This window comes from Athene noctua, chromosome 15 (genome assembly GCF_965140245.1).
Source record: "Athene noctua chromosome 15, bAthNoc1.hap1.1, whole genome shotgun sequence".
In the NCBI taxonomy this organism is placed as follows: Eukaryota; Metazoa; Chordata; class Aves; order Strigiformes; family Strigidae; genus Athene; species Athene noctua.
The window spans coordinates 20322544-20341848 of record NC_134051.1 but is presented as its reverse complement, the minus strand read 5'-3'; the positions used below and the strand labels follow the sequence as shown (position 1 = coordinate 20341848).

Here is a 19305-nt window from a genome sequence, read left to right as displayed (position 1 = left end):
ACCAATAGAAAATTTATATAATAAAGCCAGAAAAAAGGTGTAAAATATAGTTTACAATAATTATTCACATTCAAGGCTGTACATCAATACATACAACACCATGGCCCCGAACATGAATTCAATCCAAATAATTCATATATTAGAATTTAAATAACACAGACTGAACTAGAGGCCAACAAGAGCCAGCAAATAACCTTATAAGAATAAAAATACAAAAGTGTGTATCTCATATCATTGCATTATTTGCTTCTGTTTTCACGAGTTCGTAGAGAGGAGATTGTTTCGTGGTGTTTGTTGAGGGGGTTTGGGTTTTTTTTGTTTGGGGTTTTCTTCTTTTATCTGTACATCACAGTTACAGCTACAAACCAGGTAGAGAATATTACACACGTAACTGACTGCCACCAACCTGAAAACAGCTAGCATACAACTATCAAAACTGATTATGGTTATGGTTCCTGGTTCCTATTTTTTCTCTTTTGTCAGATACAGTAATTGTAAGTTCTGCTACAATTGAGAACATTTGCCACATCCAATCAGAGTTAGTACATGGTCATAGGAAGCTTTGTCAAATGGCAACCATCTACATTCACTACCATGCTGACAGACAGACCAGGTTATCAGGTGCTTAAGAACCTCTCCAATTATTTGCTGTATAAAAGTCATATTTCTTCTAAGAAAAAGGAAACATTCTTAAATTACCAGTATTAACTGAAAGCATGCCATTTTGGGTCAGAAAATTACTTGTCTGTAAGCTCACTTGATCAACCGATGGACAATCTGTGTCATGAAGCTTTGCAGGAGCACTTCCATTTGATTAATGAAATATTTGCATAAAATATTACAGGCATTCAGCAAAATTTCAGATATAAATACCACACCTATTCGTGTAAGTCACTACTAGAAAGGAGTGATCAGAATTCAGACCACATCTTTAGGCAACTATTAACACACAAGTTCTCTCCTCAGCAAGGTGTTCAAATCAAATGTTTTGTCCACAAGCCAAATGAATAATTGTGTTGACTTCACTAAATAACTCAAAAAAAATTTTTGAAAGGTACATGTGGGAAATCCTCAGGACTCTTCAAAGTTCCCAGCACAAAATATAATTATTTCAAGCACATTAAATTAAGCATCTTGAACTATGAAAACAGACTACAATTATCACATCTTTGTTTCAACTCACAGAGCTTTTTCCAGGTTTATATATAGCAGATACTTCACAACTAAATCACATCAGGAGAAAAGTGGAGCACAGTACTATCTGATAGATAGATGTCTTCAGCATCTAAGTGCTTGCTCAGGAAATGAGGTCTTATTAGGTAATATCAGTCTGCTCTCAATGCCTCAACATCACATCTGAAGCAAGTCTTCCTAAACATAAATCCTCCTCAAAACTGGACTTTAAAGCCAATGGTATAAACTCATATCTCCAGTTTATCAAAGTAGTTTTAAACTTCCTGTGACTGTGCTGGACACTGAATAGAACAGTGTGATTCAAAAATCCTTTCTAGCAGTAGTACTTCATCCTTTCTTAATCTCCACCCCACAGAAAACCAATACAATAAACACCTTGCTGAAGTTCAAATCCCAAGAAAAACAGAATTACAACATTACTGACCAGATTCTTTATCAATGATTGGCAATTGTTCAAAAGGCAAAAGATGGAATGAATCAATCAACAGACTGGGTTTTCAGCAGGTTTGCAGTGAGGAGTCTGAAGAGTCTTCAAGTGCCTAACAACCCCCTTTGTGCTTTGAAAGACCTCGGATAGAGAGCAGAAAATTAACTGGCTTATCTGAAGCTCTGAAGAACCTCCCTTGTACTTTTCATTCCACGAACTCCCATGAACCACAGGAGCCATCTTCAGGATAAAGATCTGAAGCTACCACACTTAAAACAGGAACCAGCCCTTCATAGTATACAGCACCTGCCAATACACATTTAAGTGGACAAACTGGTGAAACATACTTAAATCCATGTGATTGCTTTGTCTTGCCTCACTCTATTCTTCTGCCATCTTTCAAAACCACAGATTTCACTTACAGTCCACGAAAGGCAAACACCTCTCAGTAAAGTTCTAGTCCCTTCCCAAAAAAAGCAGCAGCTAAGGAAGACTTGATTTGGAATGCTGAAGGTCTAGGGGAAGGGATGTCTGTAGAAGATGCTCACAGTTTCCTGATGACAGCACTGTCAAAAGAGAAAAGGAAGTCTGGAAGGCTGATGTCTGCATTCCAGTAACCTTCTTGATAGCCTACTGCTATCGAGATTTCTTTGGCTGAAAGCTTTCGGTGGGCAGGATGGAAGTCTACTGAGAGGATTTTCAAGGTGTGAAAAAGCAGAGTAATTACTCTGTTATGGCAAAATGACTACAAGTCTAAATATTACAGAAAACATGTTTAAGCATTCCTAGATTTCCACCTAGTGAACAAGCCAATGGAGATCATCTCCTAATGAAGCTAACTAAGGTGTTCACTACTGGCAGAACAACTTTGCCAGACTTTTATTGAGGCCAAGTTTTGTCACACTGAATAGCAGTGGCACCATGAATCTCCATCACTGCCAAACTCTCCTGTATAAAGTTGGGAATATGTCTACATCTCCACATCAAAGACTGAATCCAGAAGCGGTAGGGTTGCCTCTAGAAGACCCAACATACAGCTGGAATTTGACAGCCAGAGAACAAATGGATAGCACTGCAACAGACTTACAACATTTCATCTTGGTTAGAACAGTAAGCACAGGGTTAATACAGGCACAGATAGAAGGTGTACTGCTGAAATTTCAGTGACAAGGAGCGTACCTTGTACGGGATGAAATTTCTCTTGATGCAAAGGGAACAGTGTTCTCTTTCTCATCTCGGCCATTTGCGGGACACCTTAGCTCCCTTACCACCGGGCACTGCAAGCCAGTGATTTACTTTTGTCAAGCCTGTGTACATGGTGGGGGAACAGAAGACTACACAGATGTTGTTCCTCCAAAAGAAAAGGCAACTGCACTCCCTCCTTTAAAGACTGAAAGATACTGGAAAAGCTGAACTGTCACCAAGTTCAACCACATAACGGTTCCCCTTCACTCTGTACAACACCAAGATATCTATTCATGTGTTTTCTGAGAACTCCTGATAAACCCCTGCTTTTAAAATACTGCTTTTGGAACAGTAACCCATGAGTGTTTTCAACACTGCAGTGGAGCATTTATTTCTTTGGTGGAAAGAAAAGCACATCGTAGTACGAGACTTCAAAATGCAAAGAGATGGTATGTGTAGAAGGTGAATAAACAGATGTGATGTTTATACTGCTTTTAAACCAAGGAAGGAATGCCCTTGTCCAGACCTAGGCCATTCCTCCTGCAGGAACACGGTCATGTTGAAAATGCCATTAGGGAAGTTGTTTTTAGCACAAAGTTATGTCTTTGCAACATTACAAGAAATGTTTGACCACAAAAAGAGCCTTAATTTGAAGAGGACAGAGATTGATATAAAAAATATTTTTGTTTTATAGATATGCCTTAAGTACCATATATTTTCCCCTTTGTATCAATATTTTCCTTTGAATTCTTAACCAGATTACTTTATGGATCTAATATTTCAATGGCTTGCATTTTTTCAGAGTTGCTAAATATTTGCCCAAGGATCAAAAATAGGATTATTTGTATATCTCGTTATACAATGAGACAAAAAAGAGTCAAGTAATCAATTGTACAAAGCTTTCACACTTCCTTCTCTACCCAGGTAAATAGTTGGCCCCACTAAAATGCACAATACATGCACACCCTGGAAAGAAAGCTTCTAGCCCTCATCTCCCAAAAAGGTGAAAAACTATTTATTACTTCAATAGCAATCTTTTCCCCCCCCATACTAACTAGTTAATTTTTTTAGTTAGCATTAGTTAAAAGCATGCTGGTAAGTTTATTGTCCCTTGATTAAACACACATATGATTCATATTAAAATTTAAATTGAATGTTTAAAATCTTATAAGCTTCAGAAGCCAACATTTCAATTTTAGAAAACCTTCAGTGCCGTATTCAGCATTTCACTCTCTCAAAACCTGTATCATTGGAGCCTGTCTGCCAGACACATACATCTTAATCATTCACATAATTACTAAAGTACCACATAAATCCTGCAACCAGAACTATATTAGGAATTACACATGGGTGCAACTGACCTGGCTACAAATGCCATATACCAATAAGCTGGGGGACTGTGAGGAAAGGAGGAGAAAACAAAGAGGTGGTGCTTAGGAGAGGCATATAAAAGCTCCCTGATGAAATACAGTTTAATGATAATCTGAAAGTCACAGAAAAATCCAGCCCCATAAAATGCAAGGCTGGTACATGATTCGGCGTGTGTGCGTGTGGATTGGTTTTTAACTCATCTTAAATGAAGCTGGTAATGCAAGGTCTATCCACTAGTCTGCAGCAGAAATTGAGCTGAAGTGCACAAAAGCAAGATCTTCACTGCAATGATATGCATGTGGAAGCCTCAACAGAAGCACAGAGAGCGAGCAAAGCGACCCTGAATTCCATTAGGTTTTTGCTTTTCTTTTTTTCTTTTTTTCTTTTTTTAAAAAAAAACAGAACATTTCAGACATATGCTTCCCCTTGAGATGGTAAAAGGTGGGTTGAAAAGATTCCTCTGATCGGCTGCACACGGAGTTCTAGCAGCAAGTAGGTAAACAGGGAAATTTTGGATGAGCTTTACTATTTAGCAGCATTCTGGTGGTATCTGTGCCGCCAAACTTCATGTATCTTTTTGCACCATTTATGAGCATTCCCACTCGGGTCCATCAGGTAATATGTCCTGTTTGGCTATAAGTGAACAACATTTTAATGAGTACTCCACACACAGTTTAACCAAAAAACAGTAATTATTCTGCACCTACCAATAAAATAATTATTCAAAAGCAGTTCTTAAACTTTTCAAAAGTTAAATTAAATTACAATTATATAACATTATTTATTACTGAATAACCACACATCTGGCATATCAATACTGTTAAGCAGTCAACTGACAATATACTGTTGGCACACTCCTTGTGATCTGCTACGTACAAAGAGGGCTAAATTTTAAAAGTCTTTCTTAAGAACTTCTTTCAAATCCCAAAATCTATTTATAGTTTATCTACAAATGAGTAACAGAAAACCACACTTGTCTTTTTGTGGGAAATGTGTATGTAGGGGTTATTTTGTTGTTTTTTGTTTTGGTTTTGTTTGGGTTTTGTGTTTGGGTGGAGTTTGTTTCCTAAATTAAAGCTATCAACACTTGTATTTAAGGAATTATATTTTTTTACAGAAAAATTTATTTGTTAACAACTTACAATAATTGTCCAAGGACCTTAGTGCAACTTACAAAGAAATTAAAGTCACTTACTGTGTGAACAAAAAATGTCTTAAAATTCTTGGCTTCTGGCCGCAACTCTAAAGACCATGGAATTTCTCCTTTTAGAACTTTGTTGACAGGATCCACATAATACAGGTGGGGCCCTTCTGTGAGCAGCAATTGGCGCCGACGTGCAAACAATCCCTAACAAGAAAAGTAGAAGCAGCAATGCAAAAAAAGCATGAGGAGAAAAAAACCAGATGTGTAATCTCCGAATTTAACAACAGACATAGAATTAAAACAGCTCTGTGATAAGATAGTATGTTTGAGTCTGGGGGACTTTTGTGTTTTCCTTTTGCTTTACATATTTGACCTCAATCCCTTTTTTAGGGCATTGCAGTGCGTTCCTACCACATGGCAGAACACAAGTACTATTTTAAGCAAGTATCTTCATGCTCAAATAAAATATAAAACTAGCCGTACAGCGTGAAGCAAAAGCTATTTGTCCAGAATTCCAGCACAGAAATCAATACTCATGATTTTGTAAAGAAAACTAGGAACAAGCAGGTAGTAACTTAGATGAAAAAGAACCTACATTCCTGTAAAACTGACAGACTATCGTTGCTCATCTGTACCATGTTAAAATTAATACTTAAAGCTGTTCTAATGTCACCTCTGACACTCTCAGACTACAGGCACTAGTCAATTCCAGGAAAAACACCACAGTTAAGGACAATATGGACTTGTATTTTATTTTCTGATATATGTGGCTCAATCCACATGCAGATGTGCATCGATATGAAGCATTTACGGGCTCTGTCAGACTGGGAGAAGGGGGAACGAAAACTCTTTACTACAGTTGCAAAATGAAAGCATCAGTAGAATGTTTTCTTTTAGCCTTTTCCAATAATCAAGAGCACACCACTAAACTAAGAAAAAAACCAATCTATTCGTAAGAAAATACAATACTACATTTAAAAAATAAACAAAACAATTTCACATTTACAAATAGGTTAAGCAAGGAAGCTCTGAAACAGGTTCCTTATCTATGCTGCATCTGTGCAAAAATGCGAGAGCTGAATTTTGTTACAGAGAATTAAAAAAAGCCCTTACCTTTCTTTTGTCCACTGGACCCATTTTTAGGATTAAGTTATTTTCTACAAACTGATGCCTTAAAAAAAAAAGTAACTATTACTCCAGAAGCAATTTATCCACAGAAATAGCTTCTATTATCATCAAGTAATTTTTCATGTCTGTCCCTAGTATCTCCTTTCTGCCAAAGAGTCCCAAAAAACTTTACTAAATGAGTTTTGGGCTTTGCCTCATTCCAAGCCAAAGAGTTTTTTCTAAAATCTGACAGTAGGAAAAGAAAAAAGAAAAATCACAAATAAGAACCTCCTTTCAAAAATGAAGATAACCACTAATAAGTAGATGGTCTGGAGGTATTTTGGTTAGACATTAACAGAATATCATTAAAACAACAACTTAAGGCAACTGAAAGAATGAAGGAACCTTTTCCAGTTCTAGGACTCTGTAGAGGGAAGACTTCTCAGCAGTGGTATAGTGTCATTTCTGCCTATCTTATAAACATACTCTACAACATCTTCTAGACCTTGTAGAAACACAGTATTAGATTGTCACTGCTACTGCTTTAAAAATAGAAGAAAAAACCTTATTTGCTAATTTTTTCCTTGAAGATATTAAGACTGACATATTAATTTGAATCAAACTTTTTATCTGGATTCCATACTGCTATGCAAGTAACAGATGAGCTGTATTCAAAGATCTTACCAAGGATTTCCACCGGCTTGTTTTGCCAGAAGTAACCTCTTTTCATCTTCAGAAAACTGTAAGTCCAGCTCAAAGGAATTGTTGTCAAGGTCATGAATATACTGTTCAATATTCCCTCCTGACGTCTGTGGTGTACTTGTCTCTGGGGCAGACAGTGAATGGGAAGAGGCAGAACCAGAAACTTGCATGCAACCAAACTGACTCAGGAGATTGTCATACTGAGGGATGAAACAAAATGAAGAAGTTTCTTTGATTAAAAAGCTTATTTTGCACTAAACTGCAGCTTTTAATTTAAACATGCTTTTGTTTACTATAGTTTTGGGCAAAAAGACAGCCTACTCTCTATAGACTATAAACAGGCACTTATCCAAAAAAGTATGCTTGGTCAAAAGCAAGCCAGCCAGTATTTTTTCCAAACACTTTATCAGAAAAAAAATGCCAACTAGTTCAAGTTTGAACCAGCAATTTTATGTTAGATTCTTAATAATTGAGTCTTCATTCAAATACAACCAATCAGTGGTTTCAATAAAAATATTTAATATGCAATAATTATGCTTTAATGAAAGTCTCAGGCAGCATCAGAGCTGAATATAGCAACGGACAAACATACGTTTCCATAACAGTCTTCATCATCCTCTGACATAGCAGGTAAATACGCTGTAAGTTTTGGGGGTGTCTGAAGATGTAGGTTCTCCCACACAATGGATTCAAAGAAGGGGTGAGCCTTAAGAGGTCCATATCCTCCCATTTCTTCACAACCTAATCTGTTGGTAGCATCTAGAACCTGAGAAAATTACAATTAAGTTAACATGCATAAAATAATGACAAGGAAGGGGTGAGCACCGTTCACATTTGCACAGCAGCATGCAAAAACTTCAAACCAGTTGGTCTCCCTGCCCTAAGCACACGTTTCTAGAATATAAGGAGACTGCTTACAATACAAGATGTTATTTGTCAGTATGTCTTGTCAGCAACATTTTGCATTAGACCAGCTCAAAGATCTAGAGAAAGGGTCCAAAGCATTTTGGGTCCACACAATGTTTTGGCTTTGTTTCTTCATAAAAACAGAAACAAAACCAAGTAAACACACAGAAAAGTCCTGATGGGATATAGCTCATTTAAGTATAGCCCTGCATCACGCTGTAGTGATGCAAGCTGTGGAAGCTATAGCTGATGTCAAACACCAACCCCTCAAGCACCCTAAAACCACACAGTTCTCAGATGTTGACACAATCTGGACTTTACCATTCAGCAGGCACTGGCTTGGCCATAGAGCTGGCCTGGTCACATGCTGATAGGCCCTTTACAATGGTCACACTCATCATCACCCACAAACACAGGACAGTTTCCTCCTCACCTTCCACCCCATACTAATATGCCAGGCTACTGAACTTCAAAAAGCTTATGCCACCCAAAATGTTCTTGGCATATTCATTTTAGTGCCATGGCTGTATCTCACTGATGAGACAGAACTACTTTTTGTTCCTGTCAAACATTCACATGCAGAGTAATTCTTTGGCTCATACTATTAGAGACATGCAATAAGTGCAAGGTAAGTACATGCTAAAATACAAGGTGAACTGATTTACATTGTAATGAGTATTTCTCCCTGTGATAGAGAACACTGTTTTCAACTAAACAATTCATTATACAACTCAACAAGAATTAATCTGGGTACTGTGTAAACCTAAGTATTTGAATGTTAACTTCTGTGTAATGTACAATATTTAGAACCACTTGCTTCCATTTCACTGAGAGACATTCCTTGTCCATGCTTTAGAATTCAGATTTTAAAAAATAATCTGAGTGCGGTTTAGTAATGGACGTTGATTTTCAAGACACTCCCCTACGCAGTCAATAACACTCACAGTCATTCTTATTGTAAGGTTTGCAATAGAGTGCATAGAAACTTTAGGAAAAAAATAACTACGTAAGCTGAACGATTCCAATGTCATCAAATTATTTAACAGCAGCAAATATTTACCAATAGCTTTTCAACAAGGTCTTTTGCCTTGGGAAAAAATTTTTCTGGAAAGTCATATTCCAACTTTATTATCTTCTGGAATATAAGATATTCATTTCTGCAAAAGAGAAAAATATTAGCTCTTGTTATTAGTTCTCCAAGGTTCTTCCACCTTAACAGTGCATAACCTGGACAAATATTAAATGGGAGATCTACAAGTTAAGTCACATTCCCATAAATCTTTCTAGGGTAAAGGGGCACAGTCTTCCAAGTATCTATGATCCTGTAAACACCAGATACTTGCATAATAACAAGTTCAAACGGCTCAGTACAGAGGTGCCTCTTCATGTAGGCATAGTTACCTTCATGGTATAAATTACATGTGAAATCCTAGGATAAATTAAGGAATCTCTCTCAGGAACTCTAGTTATAGCTGTCTAAGCATCTTCATGACATCAGAAAGGACAAATAAAAGCAGGCATGACATTAACACCAACACTGCACCATGAGAAGTTGTACTTCAGAACTGCTAGTAAGGTAAAAGCTAAAACCAAGTCAATGTATTTATAATCCACATGTAAAGAATTAGCTTAAAACTCTTACCCAGCTCTAAATGGAGGCAATCCAGCTACAAGTTGATATATAATACATCCCAGAGCCCAGAGGTCAGAGCTTCAAGAGAAAGAGGTAAAAACATATCACATGTTTTCCTATGCAAAGTCTTTAAAACCAATTTTTAAAAAAAATTGTAAGCTTCTGCTGGTTAGAATATAGCACAAACACATGGGACAAACCTGCCTAGCATAACTACCACACTATTTTCACTTCATTCCTTGACAGAAGAGTAGGCTAGCAACACAACTTTCGGAAACAAAAAGCATACAGTAACCATTCCACGACTACTGACTACAAGCACATGTGCTCAGTGAAAATAATTAATGGGTACATAATAAGACTAAAAAGAATACTTATTATCAACTACCACAATTGATAGATGCATCCAACTTAGTGCAATATATGCTCCTTCAAAATTAAAATCCTTTCCTCTAAATATTTTATGTAAAGAGTCACAATACAGCTTTTCCACTTAAACCTTTTAAGACAAAAAGACAGGCTATATAGCACATGGATAAGGGAATGTCTTAAGTCTTAGTGTGTTGGCTTGAAAAAGTATTTTTAACTTATTTTACCTCAAGGTAAACTATACACAGATTTGATTAAAGCTCAGAAATCCTCATGAAAGACTAAAATACTAACAAAGACTCAAAACTACTCAAATTATGAGTTTTCTGTAAAAATGATCCATTATGTAACTTCTAAAAAGAAATGATAGCCTGATGAAGTCCTTCCATTAGCCAAACCAGTCAAAACCTCTTTACTCGAAGCAAAATGCAAAGTCTAACGGTGTAGCATTTGAAGAAACTCTAGCACAAACTACCACAGTTACTGATATGAGACCTTTTTTCCCTATGATTTGTCAGTGATTACTTTGATTATTCTTCCAGCATTGTAATAAAGCAGGTATACAGTCTGTAGGTTACATCAAGAATCAATTTAAAGGAGATAAATTCCTTATGGGTTTCACTCACACCAGCTAGAGAGATGAGCTTTAAACCCCTGCAAACTCCAAGCAGAGCTTAGCAAAGGTAACTGCAAGTTGATCTAAATACAAGTCAATGAAAGCTGTAGCCTTTCCCCTAACCAACAGAATGTGACATTCTGATTACCATATTAGAGCAAGCTCATATGAAACAGAATCAAAAAGATTATGTTATTTGGATAACAGAATAAAGTTTACTGATTTATGTGCAAGAGAAACCTAAATTCACATTACACATCTTCTCCTAATAACACCTAATCCTGTCTGTAGAACTCCAGAAAGTAGATGAACTGAGGAAACCAGCACTCAGACAAGAAGCAACACTTAAAAAAATACTTCAAAGTTTCTTAAAAAACCTTTGTACTCAAGCATCTCATTTCATTGAAATACTAAGCTTGCTTGCTTTATTCATCCACTCCCCTTAATTTGACAGTATCCTGACAGAAACAGTGAAGTTCTGAAATACAATCGAGTCCTCACCTTTTACAGGCAGATTTCTCTGTCAGCAGTTCTGGAGAAACATACTGGGCTGTCCCTACAAATGAGTTTGCCCGTGCTGGTAAGAAAATTGAAAGAAATAAGCAAAGACATACTTATGGAGAAGTCGACCTCCCGCCTCCCCTTACCCAATAAAAAAAAAAGCAATCTGTTGCAAGTTATGTGACGCTACAAAGAACCCACAGTAATTTATCCACCCATCCACCAAAACTGCTTGGAAAAGACAAATCAATTACTCTGTGATATCTATTTGATTCAAGAAGCTAGGCATTTAGGCACTGTTAGGTATAAAATCTACCAATGCCAGCTTACTACATTCAAGTAAAAAATTATGTTTATAAAATTCAGTTCAGCCTAGTGCCTTTTTCAGGCATTGCAGCATCATTGATTCACAGGTTAATACAAAGCAACTGACACAAGAATTCTATAACTCTCACATTTAAGCAACTCTGGAAGTCACCAGGGTTAAGTACATAACAGAGTAAAAGCTGTTTCAAATGAGACATAGTAACTACCTGTTTGTATTCTTGTCTTGCAAATGATAAGTAATTTGAAGTAGTTCAACTTCCCACGATATTTGGTGATCTAGCTGGCTATACCACTACGCCAAGCATTACCTCTTTTGACAATCTAAGCACTGGCAGTCAAAACTCTTTCAAGATCTCAGTGATTTTGTTAGGTAAGAGGTAATGATATCTGAAGATTACAATTTGATAAATACATTTTCAAAGAACCACTTGCTACAGTTATCAGTGTCACACAGCAAAGTAAATAATGGCATACCTTGTCTGCTATCTGCAGATAACACTTTTGCTGTTCCAAAGTCTGTTATTTGAATGTGCATATCTTCATTTAGCAAGATGTTCTCTGGCTTAAGGTCCCTGGAAAAGGCAGATTTTTGTATTTAAACAGCACACGAAGTTGCAGAATGGTCTAGTGACTTATGTACATAATGCTATCATAAATGATGCAGACATTCCATGAACATTGTCGTGTCAATTTTCCTCGAACTTGCAGCTGTCAACGTGTAGACCGCTAACAGATTCTGAAAGGCCCATTAACATTTTTTCTGAAGAGATCTGAAGTAACAATCTGAAAACCAAGCTATTGTGCATCTCACTTGCTCAACGGAAATTAAAACAGCACACCCCTTTACTCCCAAACCTTAATTAATATAACATCTGACAGATTGATCTTCTAGGCCTGTTTTCTCAGTGCAAAACTTCAGTTAGGTCAACCAATGGCAACCCCCTCAGCCCCAGCAAAATGTCCAGAACTGTAAATCACCTCTGCTTTAAGAATGGGATGTTTACATTTGTCACCTACAAATCTGTGTACAATCTGTATTTCAAACGTATGTGTACCATTTGTATGGACACTGCCTCTGGTTCTGAATAAAACCAGACCTCACCCTATTACACACACGATACACAGCAATACAGAGTGAGATGTCAAGAGGTTCATTACAACAACATAAACAGCAGCATTGGGTTACACTTATATTATTTAAATTACACCAAGTTTCCTCAGTTGACAAGGAAAGACAACATATTTCCCTCCTAAGACGTATTTTTGGATGCTCAAAAGAAATCTAGAAGAATGGGAGTTGTTTCGGTTCACTGGTAAGAAAAATCAGTGCAAATTCAAAGCTGTTTCCATCAACCGCTGTGCAGCATCATTTTCCTCAGATTAAAGCCCCCTATTACTGAAAAGCAAGCGTTGGGCAGTTGTACAGTTTAAAGTCTGTGGACTAGCGCAGAAAGCTGGGAAAGAAAATTGGGAAGAATTATGACACACAAGCCATAAAAATCCTGTTAATTTTCCTGTAAGTATTCTCAGAGAGAATTAGAGAGTACATGAACGGAATGGACTTCAACAGTTCAGGGGGGGCTTTTTTTATATATACATATGTATGTATATTGTACTCTATACATATATACACAGTTTCTATACCATATACCTGTATTATGTATTAATATTGTATTATGGATCTAGGATATAGCTATATATCTAAATACATAGAGGGATATATCTGTAGTAACTTTTCCAGAGTAGCCTGTATCTTAAAGTGGTTCTATCTCATGTTATATTTCTTTAGGCAGCAGAAAATCCCAAGAGCTTTCAGTCAGGCACTGCTAGAGCTATGGACTTCTAATCAAATAAAATTTATACTAAGTTCTCTAATTGCACAATTTCACTGTTTTCTTTTGAGCTTCTCATAGTAGCCTTCATATGGAGGCAAATATAAAGCAGCTCTTATAATACAAGATTTCCAATATAGGCTTAGTAATACTGACAATCATGCTATATTCATTTTATATTCTCCCAGCCTAACGTGTAGGCTATATAATCAAAGTGTAGCTGGGAATTCTTGAACTCTTTTCTTCCCACTATATGAAATTTTATGCTTTTAGTACCCTCCACATCCAGTCCCCTTAGATTCTATTCCCAATCATTTCACAGAAAAGTCTTAGGAAAATACCTTGTCCTTTTAAATATAACTGAAAGAAGAAATAATACTATCAGAATTATAATCAGCCAGCTTTTGGCCAATTAGCATCTACTGTTTCATGAACAACTTCTTGGGAACCTACACATACAATATATTTCTTATCCAAAAAGAAGTTCTGTGTCTCAGATTTCTCACACACCTTTAATTTGTTTAATAAATATGAATGACAAAACATTCTTATCCAGACAATATCATTACATCCAGAACAACTGCAAAGGTCTGATTAAAAATTTTGCTAAATTTCATCATTTATCTAGTTATTGTTCAGCTTTGTGGAAGTTGTTCGCTCAGTGAAAACTGAAATACATTAATTTTACTTTTCTTGATGACATGCTGCACACTAATCCACACACCATCAGAATTCTGGTTACATAACACCACAGAAAAAAAGTGTAGTTAAAAAGTCAGTTTCTGGTTTTAGACTGATGACCAAGCTTGACAAATACAAGGTTTTGGTAATGTTCATTCCAGGCCAAAAAGTTTGCTTACTTTTTCCTTCTAGAACAGTTGGTCTAATAACAGAGATGATCTCTCCTCCTAAAGTTTTCTTTGTTTAGCTCCCTGTTAACAACAGTACTAATGCTAATGAAACACTATTATGCTCTCATTAGCTTCCCATAAAATCCACTTTGCTTTAGACCTCACAAAGAACATTTCTAGAAACAACACCTTGTGCATAATCAAATGCATATTGGTCTCAGCTTCTTATTACCTGTGAATTATTCCTTTCCCATGCAAATATTCCAGGGCTGATACAATTTCAGCAGTATAAAACCTGGTACAGGTCTCATCAAAAGAGCCAATTTTGCGTATATACTTTAGCAGCTCTCCATTTTTGGCATAGCTAAGCCCAAAATCTGAATGTAAGTATAGTTAAGGTTTATCACTAAACCATTCTAGAACAAAATTCCCCACACCTCATTCCAAAGACCAGAAATACTACTAAAAAACTTATATATAACAACAGGGAAGAAGTTGGTTAATTTGTAAGTTTACATAGCAACCCAAAACAATTTCTTAAATACATTAACCACCCAGGACACAGGTCCCACTTTCTTAGCATAGCAGACTACATAAAGGGTTAAATTCGTAGTTTTTCAAGACAGTCACCTGAATAATTCATTTAAACTGTATACATAATCACCCTCAAAAAGAAGTATTTACAGTCATAACTAGCATTCAAGCTAAGTTTAAGATTGCCCCATCATCTGGAAAGTTCCAGAGTCAGCTCAGTGTTCAACGGGCAAGTGTTGACATTACAAACGAGAGCCCCTGTGAGTTCTGTTAGTGCACACGTGTACGTATGTACAGACACACGCTACGGGGCCTGCTGGCACTGCTACCAGCCTCTGAAAAGCACAGCTACCTACTGACCCCAGAAATGGGCCAGTCTATCCCTTCACCCTCAGCACAGCCAATTTGAAGCAGGAAGTTTAGGAGGGAATTCACAAACAAGAAGAAAAAAGCTAACCACAGATCAGTTTTCAAGGTGAAACTGCACTTTGCAATTACTGTTAGAGAGAATACTTGGGAAACAGTGGCCCAGACAAGAGTTTCAGCTTTCTATCATTCAGATGATTCTGTAAGCACTTTTACATAAGAAAAAAGTGTAATAGATTTAATTGTTCAAATAAAAAATAGTACTATAGCTAGCTACCCCTATTTTAAACACAGAAATTGTGGCATTTACTGTATAAATCAGAAACGTAAAACATTTCTAAACCATTTCATACACCCCTTAAATTTTTATTTATTTTTTAAAAATTATTTTACACTTAAGATTCTTGCAAGTTGCTTTTCAGCACTGACCACAAGTACAACATAAGGTATTATTTTATTCATCTCCCCTGTCCCAGAAGCCACCCACTCTTCTCTTTGAGGAGGCATACTCATTCTATTTGCTTAATTTAGATTAAAAGTATGACTGCAAAACTGCATTGCAAACATTAAGGTATTTTAAATATCTCAGGTTATTTTCATCATTCCTGTTAGACAATGTTTCAAAGGAAACAAAGCTGGGTATCGGTACTCTTAAGCAAGTGTTACAGCAAGCTTTAAAATGTAAAGGATACATAGCTTTTCATCATCCTGAAAGGTGAAGTAGAGTTTCACAAAAAAAGGGTGATCCAGACGGGACATTACATCTCTCTCTCGTGTCACGTATGGCACCTTATTTTCTTTTATGATATGACGTTTTTCTAGAATTTTAACTTAACGAAAAAAGACAGAGTGAAAATGAAGGAGGTACAACCAAATGGAGTCCATTTAAGCAATTTGTTTGGGGTTTTTTTGGTTAAAGTTATCAAAATTACTAATTCTGTCTTCTGAACAGGTGTTCCGTAACAGGACTACATTGATATTACATTTTTTAAAAGTTCATGTTGAAGAAGTCAATACTTACTGGCATATTCTCTAGAACTTGCCAGTTCCCGAGCCAAGACAACCTGTTGCCAGAGAAGAGAAAATGTATTGAAACCATTCATTAGACATACACTAACATTGATTTTTGATCTTCCGGTACGTATTTAGAATACTGATTGTCCAAAATAAGCTATCACAACCGTAATCAGCGAAACATTTAAGCATATGTTCATATTATGCTGGCTTCAGCAAGACTCTGCAGAAATTCAGTTCAACAGTACAATGCTTGGTTCTCTAGAAGACTTACACACCTGACTGGATAATCACTGAATTAGCCTTTTTTTTCCCACAATAATTCTGAAGATTGTAACATAAGTCACAGTAAATTGCCGAATCTTCTTAAAGGGGAAAAGAGCAACAAGTGCACTCACAAATATTTACACAAAGATCTGTCACAGTACTTTTTCTTAAGAGAAATTACAAAGATTGAAAGATAAATTTTATCTGAAAGATCAAAAGGAAGAAGTGAGACAGGGCTTTCAACTATTTACAGTTTGTTAGGAAAAAGATTTAAAGAAAGGAGTAAAGGATTTCCAGTCAGCAGAAGCAAGGGTTAACGCTTCAGGCAGGCAGTTCTACATTTATAAAGAGAAAAGCTTTTGGAGGAACACAAAGTTCATCTTCAAGAAAGAACTTGTATAAAAGTCTGCTTAAGACAATCTCAGAAGTCTTCTTGCATTAACCTGAGCAATAACGTTGTAACAACAGATAACTAGTTCCTGCTTTTCTCATTTTAAGTTTAGATCCATTCCAATATTTTGCTAGAATCTCATTATACTAATTTTCTATTTTTTTTAAATCACTGCACCAGGCTTGCTTCTAATCCACTTTCAATTTTATTCTAACCCCTTGCCAAATAAGTTATAACAGAGTACTCCAAAATAGTATTACGTACACCTGATACTAAATGTTAGGCATTTAGGAAAAAGAGCTTCTAAATAAGGCACTTTTTCAGATTAAAGAAGTGCATACAGTTGCACTCTTTCAGTATTAGAAAACTGAAATCTCAGTTCATTAGAGGCACCTTTAATTTTCTAAATTTCATCGTCTGCAAACACACTGACGTTCACAGTATTTGATCAGTGAAAATTTCCACAAGAAACAACTAGTCTGTTACAAGCTGCATCTCTGCATAAGGATTTTGAGACCCTTCTGTGTACACAGGTAACATTATTTAAAGCTGTGCAATCAAAGGAGAATGTTTTTATCTTTTCCAAGTTTTCATCAATCAAGTCTACCATTTCTACCAAAGCAAGTCACTTTAAAAGTCAGTACTTAAATAAATACCCAGATATATAGTGCTAACTTTCTGCATTTTGGAAATTGCTAGTTGTGCGTTTTCATAAAACAATTCAGTGCCATCAGAAAAATCAAAAAATCCAATAGGCAATCTTGCCTGTATATAGACACATAGAGTCCATAGTTGGATGGCAGAAGTGATCAACTGACACAGATGAAAATGTATCTTGGCCAATAACTCCCAAACTTGAATTAAGCTGTATAGCTCCAAAGACTGACTGTCCTCCAGTCCTGCATGGTCTCAAATTTTTTACCATTAGATTTCAGATGTATTGCCCACATACTTATATTGATATTGAACAGCTGTGTTCTAAGTACACAGTGTTGAATATTTACCTCCTAGCATGAGTACTTGGGTACTCTCAAGTCTCTTCCTCACTGAACAAACCTGAGTATACCATATATCCTAATTTCCTAACTAATAATCCCCCCAAAACCCCAGTGGAATCAGAACAAAAAAAAGAAAAAAACCAAGAAGTGCATATTAATACCATGTCTCTGCTATGCAGGGCCTGAATCTTACCCACCCTATGGAAAGAAGTAGTATCAATAAGGAATATAAGTTCCATAGAAAGGAATTAGACCTTAATATAGGTATCTTAAAAAAAACAAACACAAACCCAAAAGCATTCACAGAATATGTAAATGTGTAAATTGCAAATTCAGACAACAGCAAGGCAAGAAATGTAATTAAATGTCTCAAGCTGGAGGAAGGTGAGATAAGAAGAGCAGGGAACCCTCAACAGAGAATACAAAGCAGAAATAATTGGCAGAGATCGCAGGCAAGCCCAACTCTAAACCAGAACAAATACTTCAGACTGATGGAGATTAAGGATTAAGTCTGCATTTAAGAACTGGTTTTAGTCAGACACTCATACTTCCCTAGAGCTTCTCTTCTTTTTAAGAGAAGCCTCATTTATAAGTGGAGACAAAACTAAGGGGGTGGAAAAAAAAAAATATCTACAAGCCATACAGAAGGAGGTGAGCAGGACAACATGCCTACCCAAACACGAGAATTGTAATTCTGCCAGCCCATAAGCAATATTATTCTGAGAGGAACTTGAAGCTGTCTACAAAGCAAGCAGATTTTTACTACTTTAAAAGAGCAGTGAAGCAACTAGAAGGCCCTGGATCTGTCTGTCTATTGATATCAGGCATGAGTCCAAGGTCCCACAAAATTGCAGAATGCTCTGAGGAAAAATCCCTGAAGCCAGATCATGTGCATCTCTGCTGAATTTGAAATACAGCACTGATACCAGGTAGAGTTTGTGGTAGCTTATTATAAGTCCAAGAAAACGGAATATATCATTATGACGACTAAATGATTTTTATTTTTTTTTATTCTGAATCTGTCATTTTTGAGGTATGGCCCCTTCTTTTTGAGAGGAACACTTTTCCAGTCAGAATATTGGTGAAGATCTTGGGGAATATAATCAGATTTCTGAATCTATAACCATGTTTAATAAGAAGAAAGCATATGCTTTTTAGCGAGATGTTTCGATAACACCGCGAAGATACATGCCCCACAGATGAAAAGCTTTAGTGTTGATACATTAGAGAGTTGTGCTACCATCCACAGGGACCTTAACAGACTGGAGAAATGGGCAGGCAGAAATCTTATCCTGTTCCCTGTTTTGAACTTTTTTTCCCTTTTATGTCCTGACAGACACCAATCTGAACATGAGCCACCAATGTGCCCTTGCTGCAAAGGCAGCAAATGGTATCCTGGGCTGCATTAGGAGGAATGTTGCCAGTACCTTGATGGAGGTGATCCTTTCCCTCTATTCAGCTCTAGTAAGATCACACTTGGAGTACTGTGCCCAGTTCTGAGCTCCTTAGTAAAACAGAGACATGGAGCTACTGAGAGTCCGGAGAAGGACCACTAAGATTATTAACAGAG

The 19305-nt window shown here is 36.6% G+C and overlaps 1 protein-coding gene across 1 annotated transcript in view; it reads right to left on the bottom strand.

The window, feature by feature from the left end:
- Positions 1 to 40: 40 nt before the first annotated feature.
- The window catches only part of PDPK1 (3-phosphoinositide dependent protein kinase 1), a 34518-nt gene continuing 15253 nt past the window's right edge, over positions 41 to 19305 (bottom strand). Inside the window, exons 3-14 of the mRNA XM_074919162.1 lie at positions 16087 to 16129; positions 15758 to 15895; positions 14398 to 14542; positions 11957 to 12054; positions 11156 to 11231; positions 9679 to 9747; positions 9097 to 9193; positions 7723 to 7896; positions 7113 to 7330; positions 6435 to 6492; positions 5373 to 5525; positions 41 to 4810 (exon numbers count right to left, since the gene is read on the bottom strand). Coding sequence (XP_074775263.1) covers positions 4703 to 4810; positions 5373 to 5525; positions 6435 to 6492; positions 7113 to 7330; positions 7723 to 7896; positions 9097 to 9193; positions 9679 to 9747; positions 11156 to 11231; positions 11957 to 12054; positions 14398 to 14542; positions 15758 to 15895; positions 16087 to 16129 — 1377 coding nt within the window. The 3' untranslated portion in view covers positions 41 to 4702. The remainder of the gene's footprint in view (positions 4811 to 5372; positions 5526 to 6434; positions 6493 to 7112; positions 7331 to 7722; positions 7897 to 9096; positions 9194 to 9678; positions 9748 to 11155; positions 11232 to 11956; positions 12055 to 14397; positions 14543 to 15757; positions 15896 to 16086; positions 16130 to 19305) is intronic.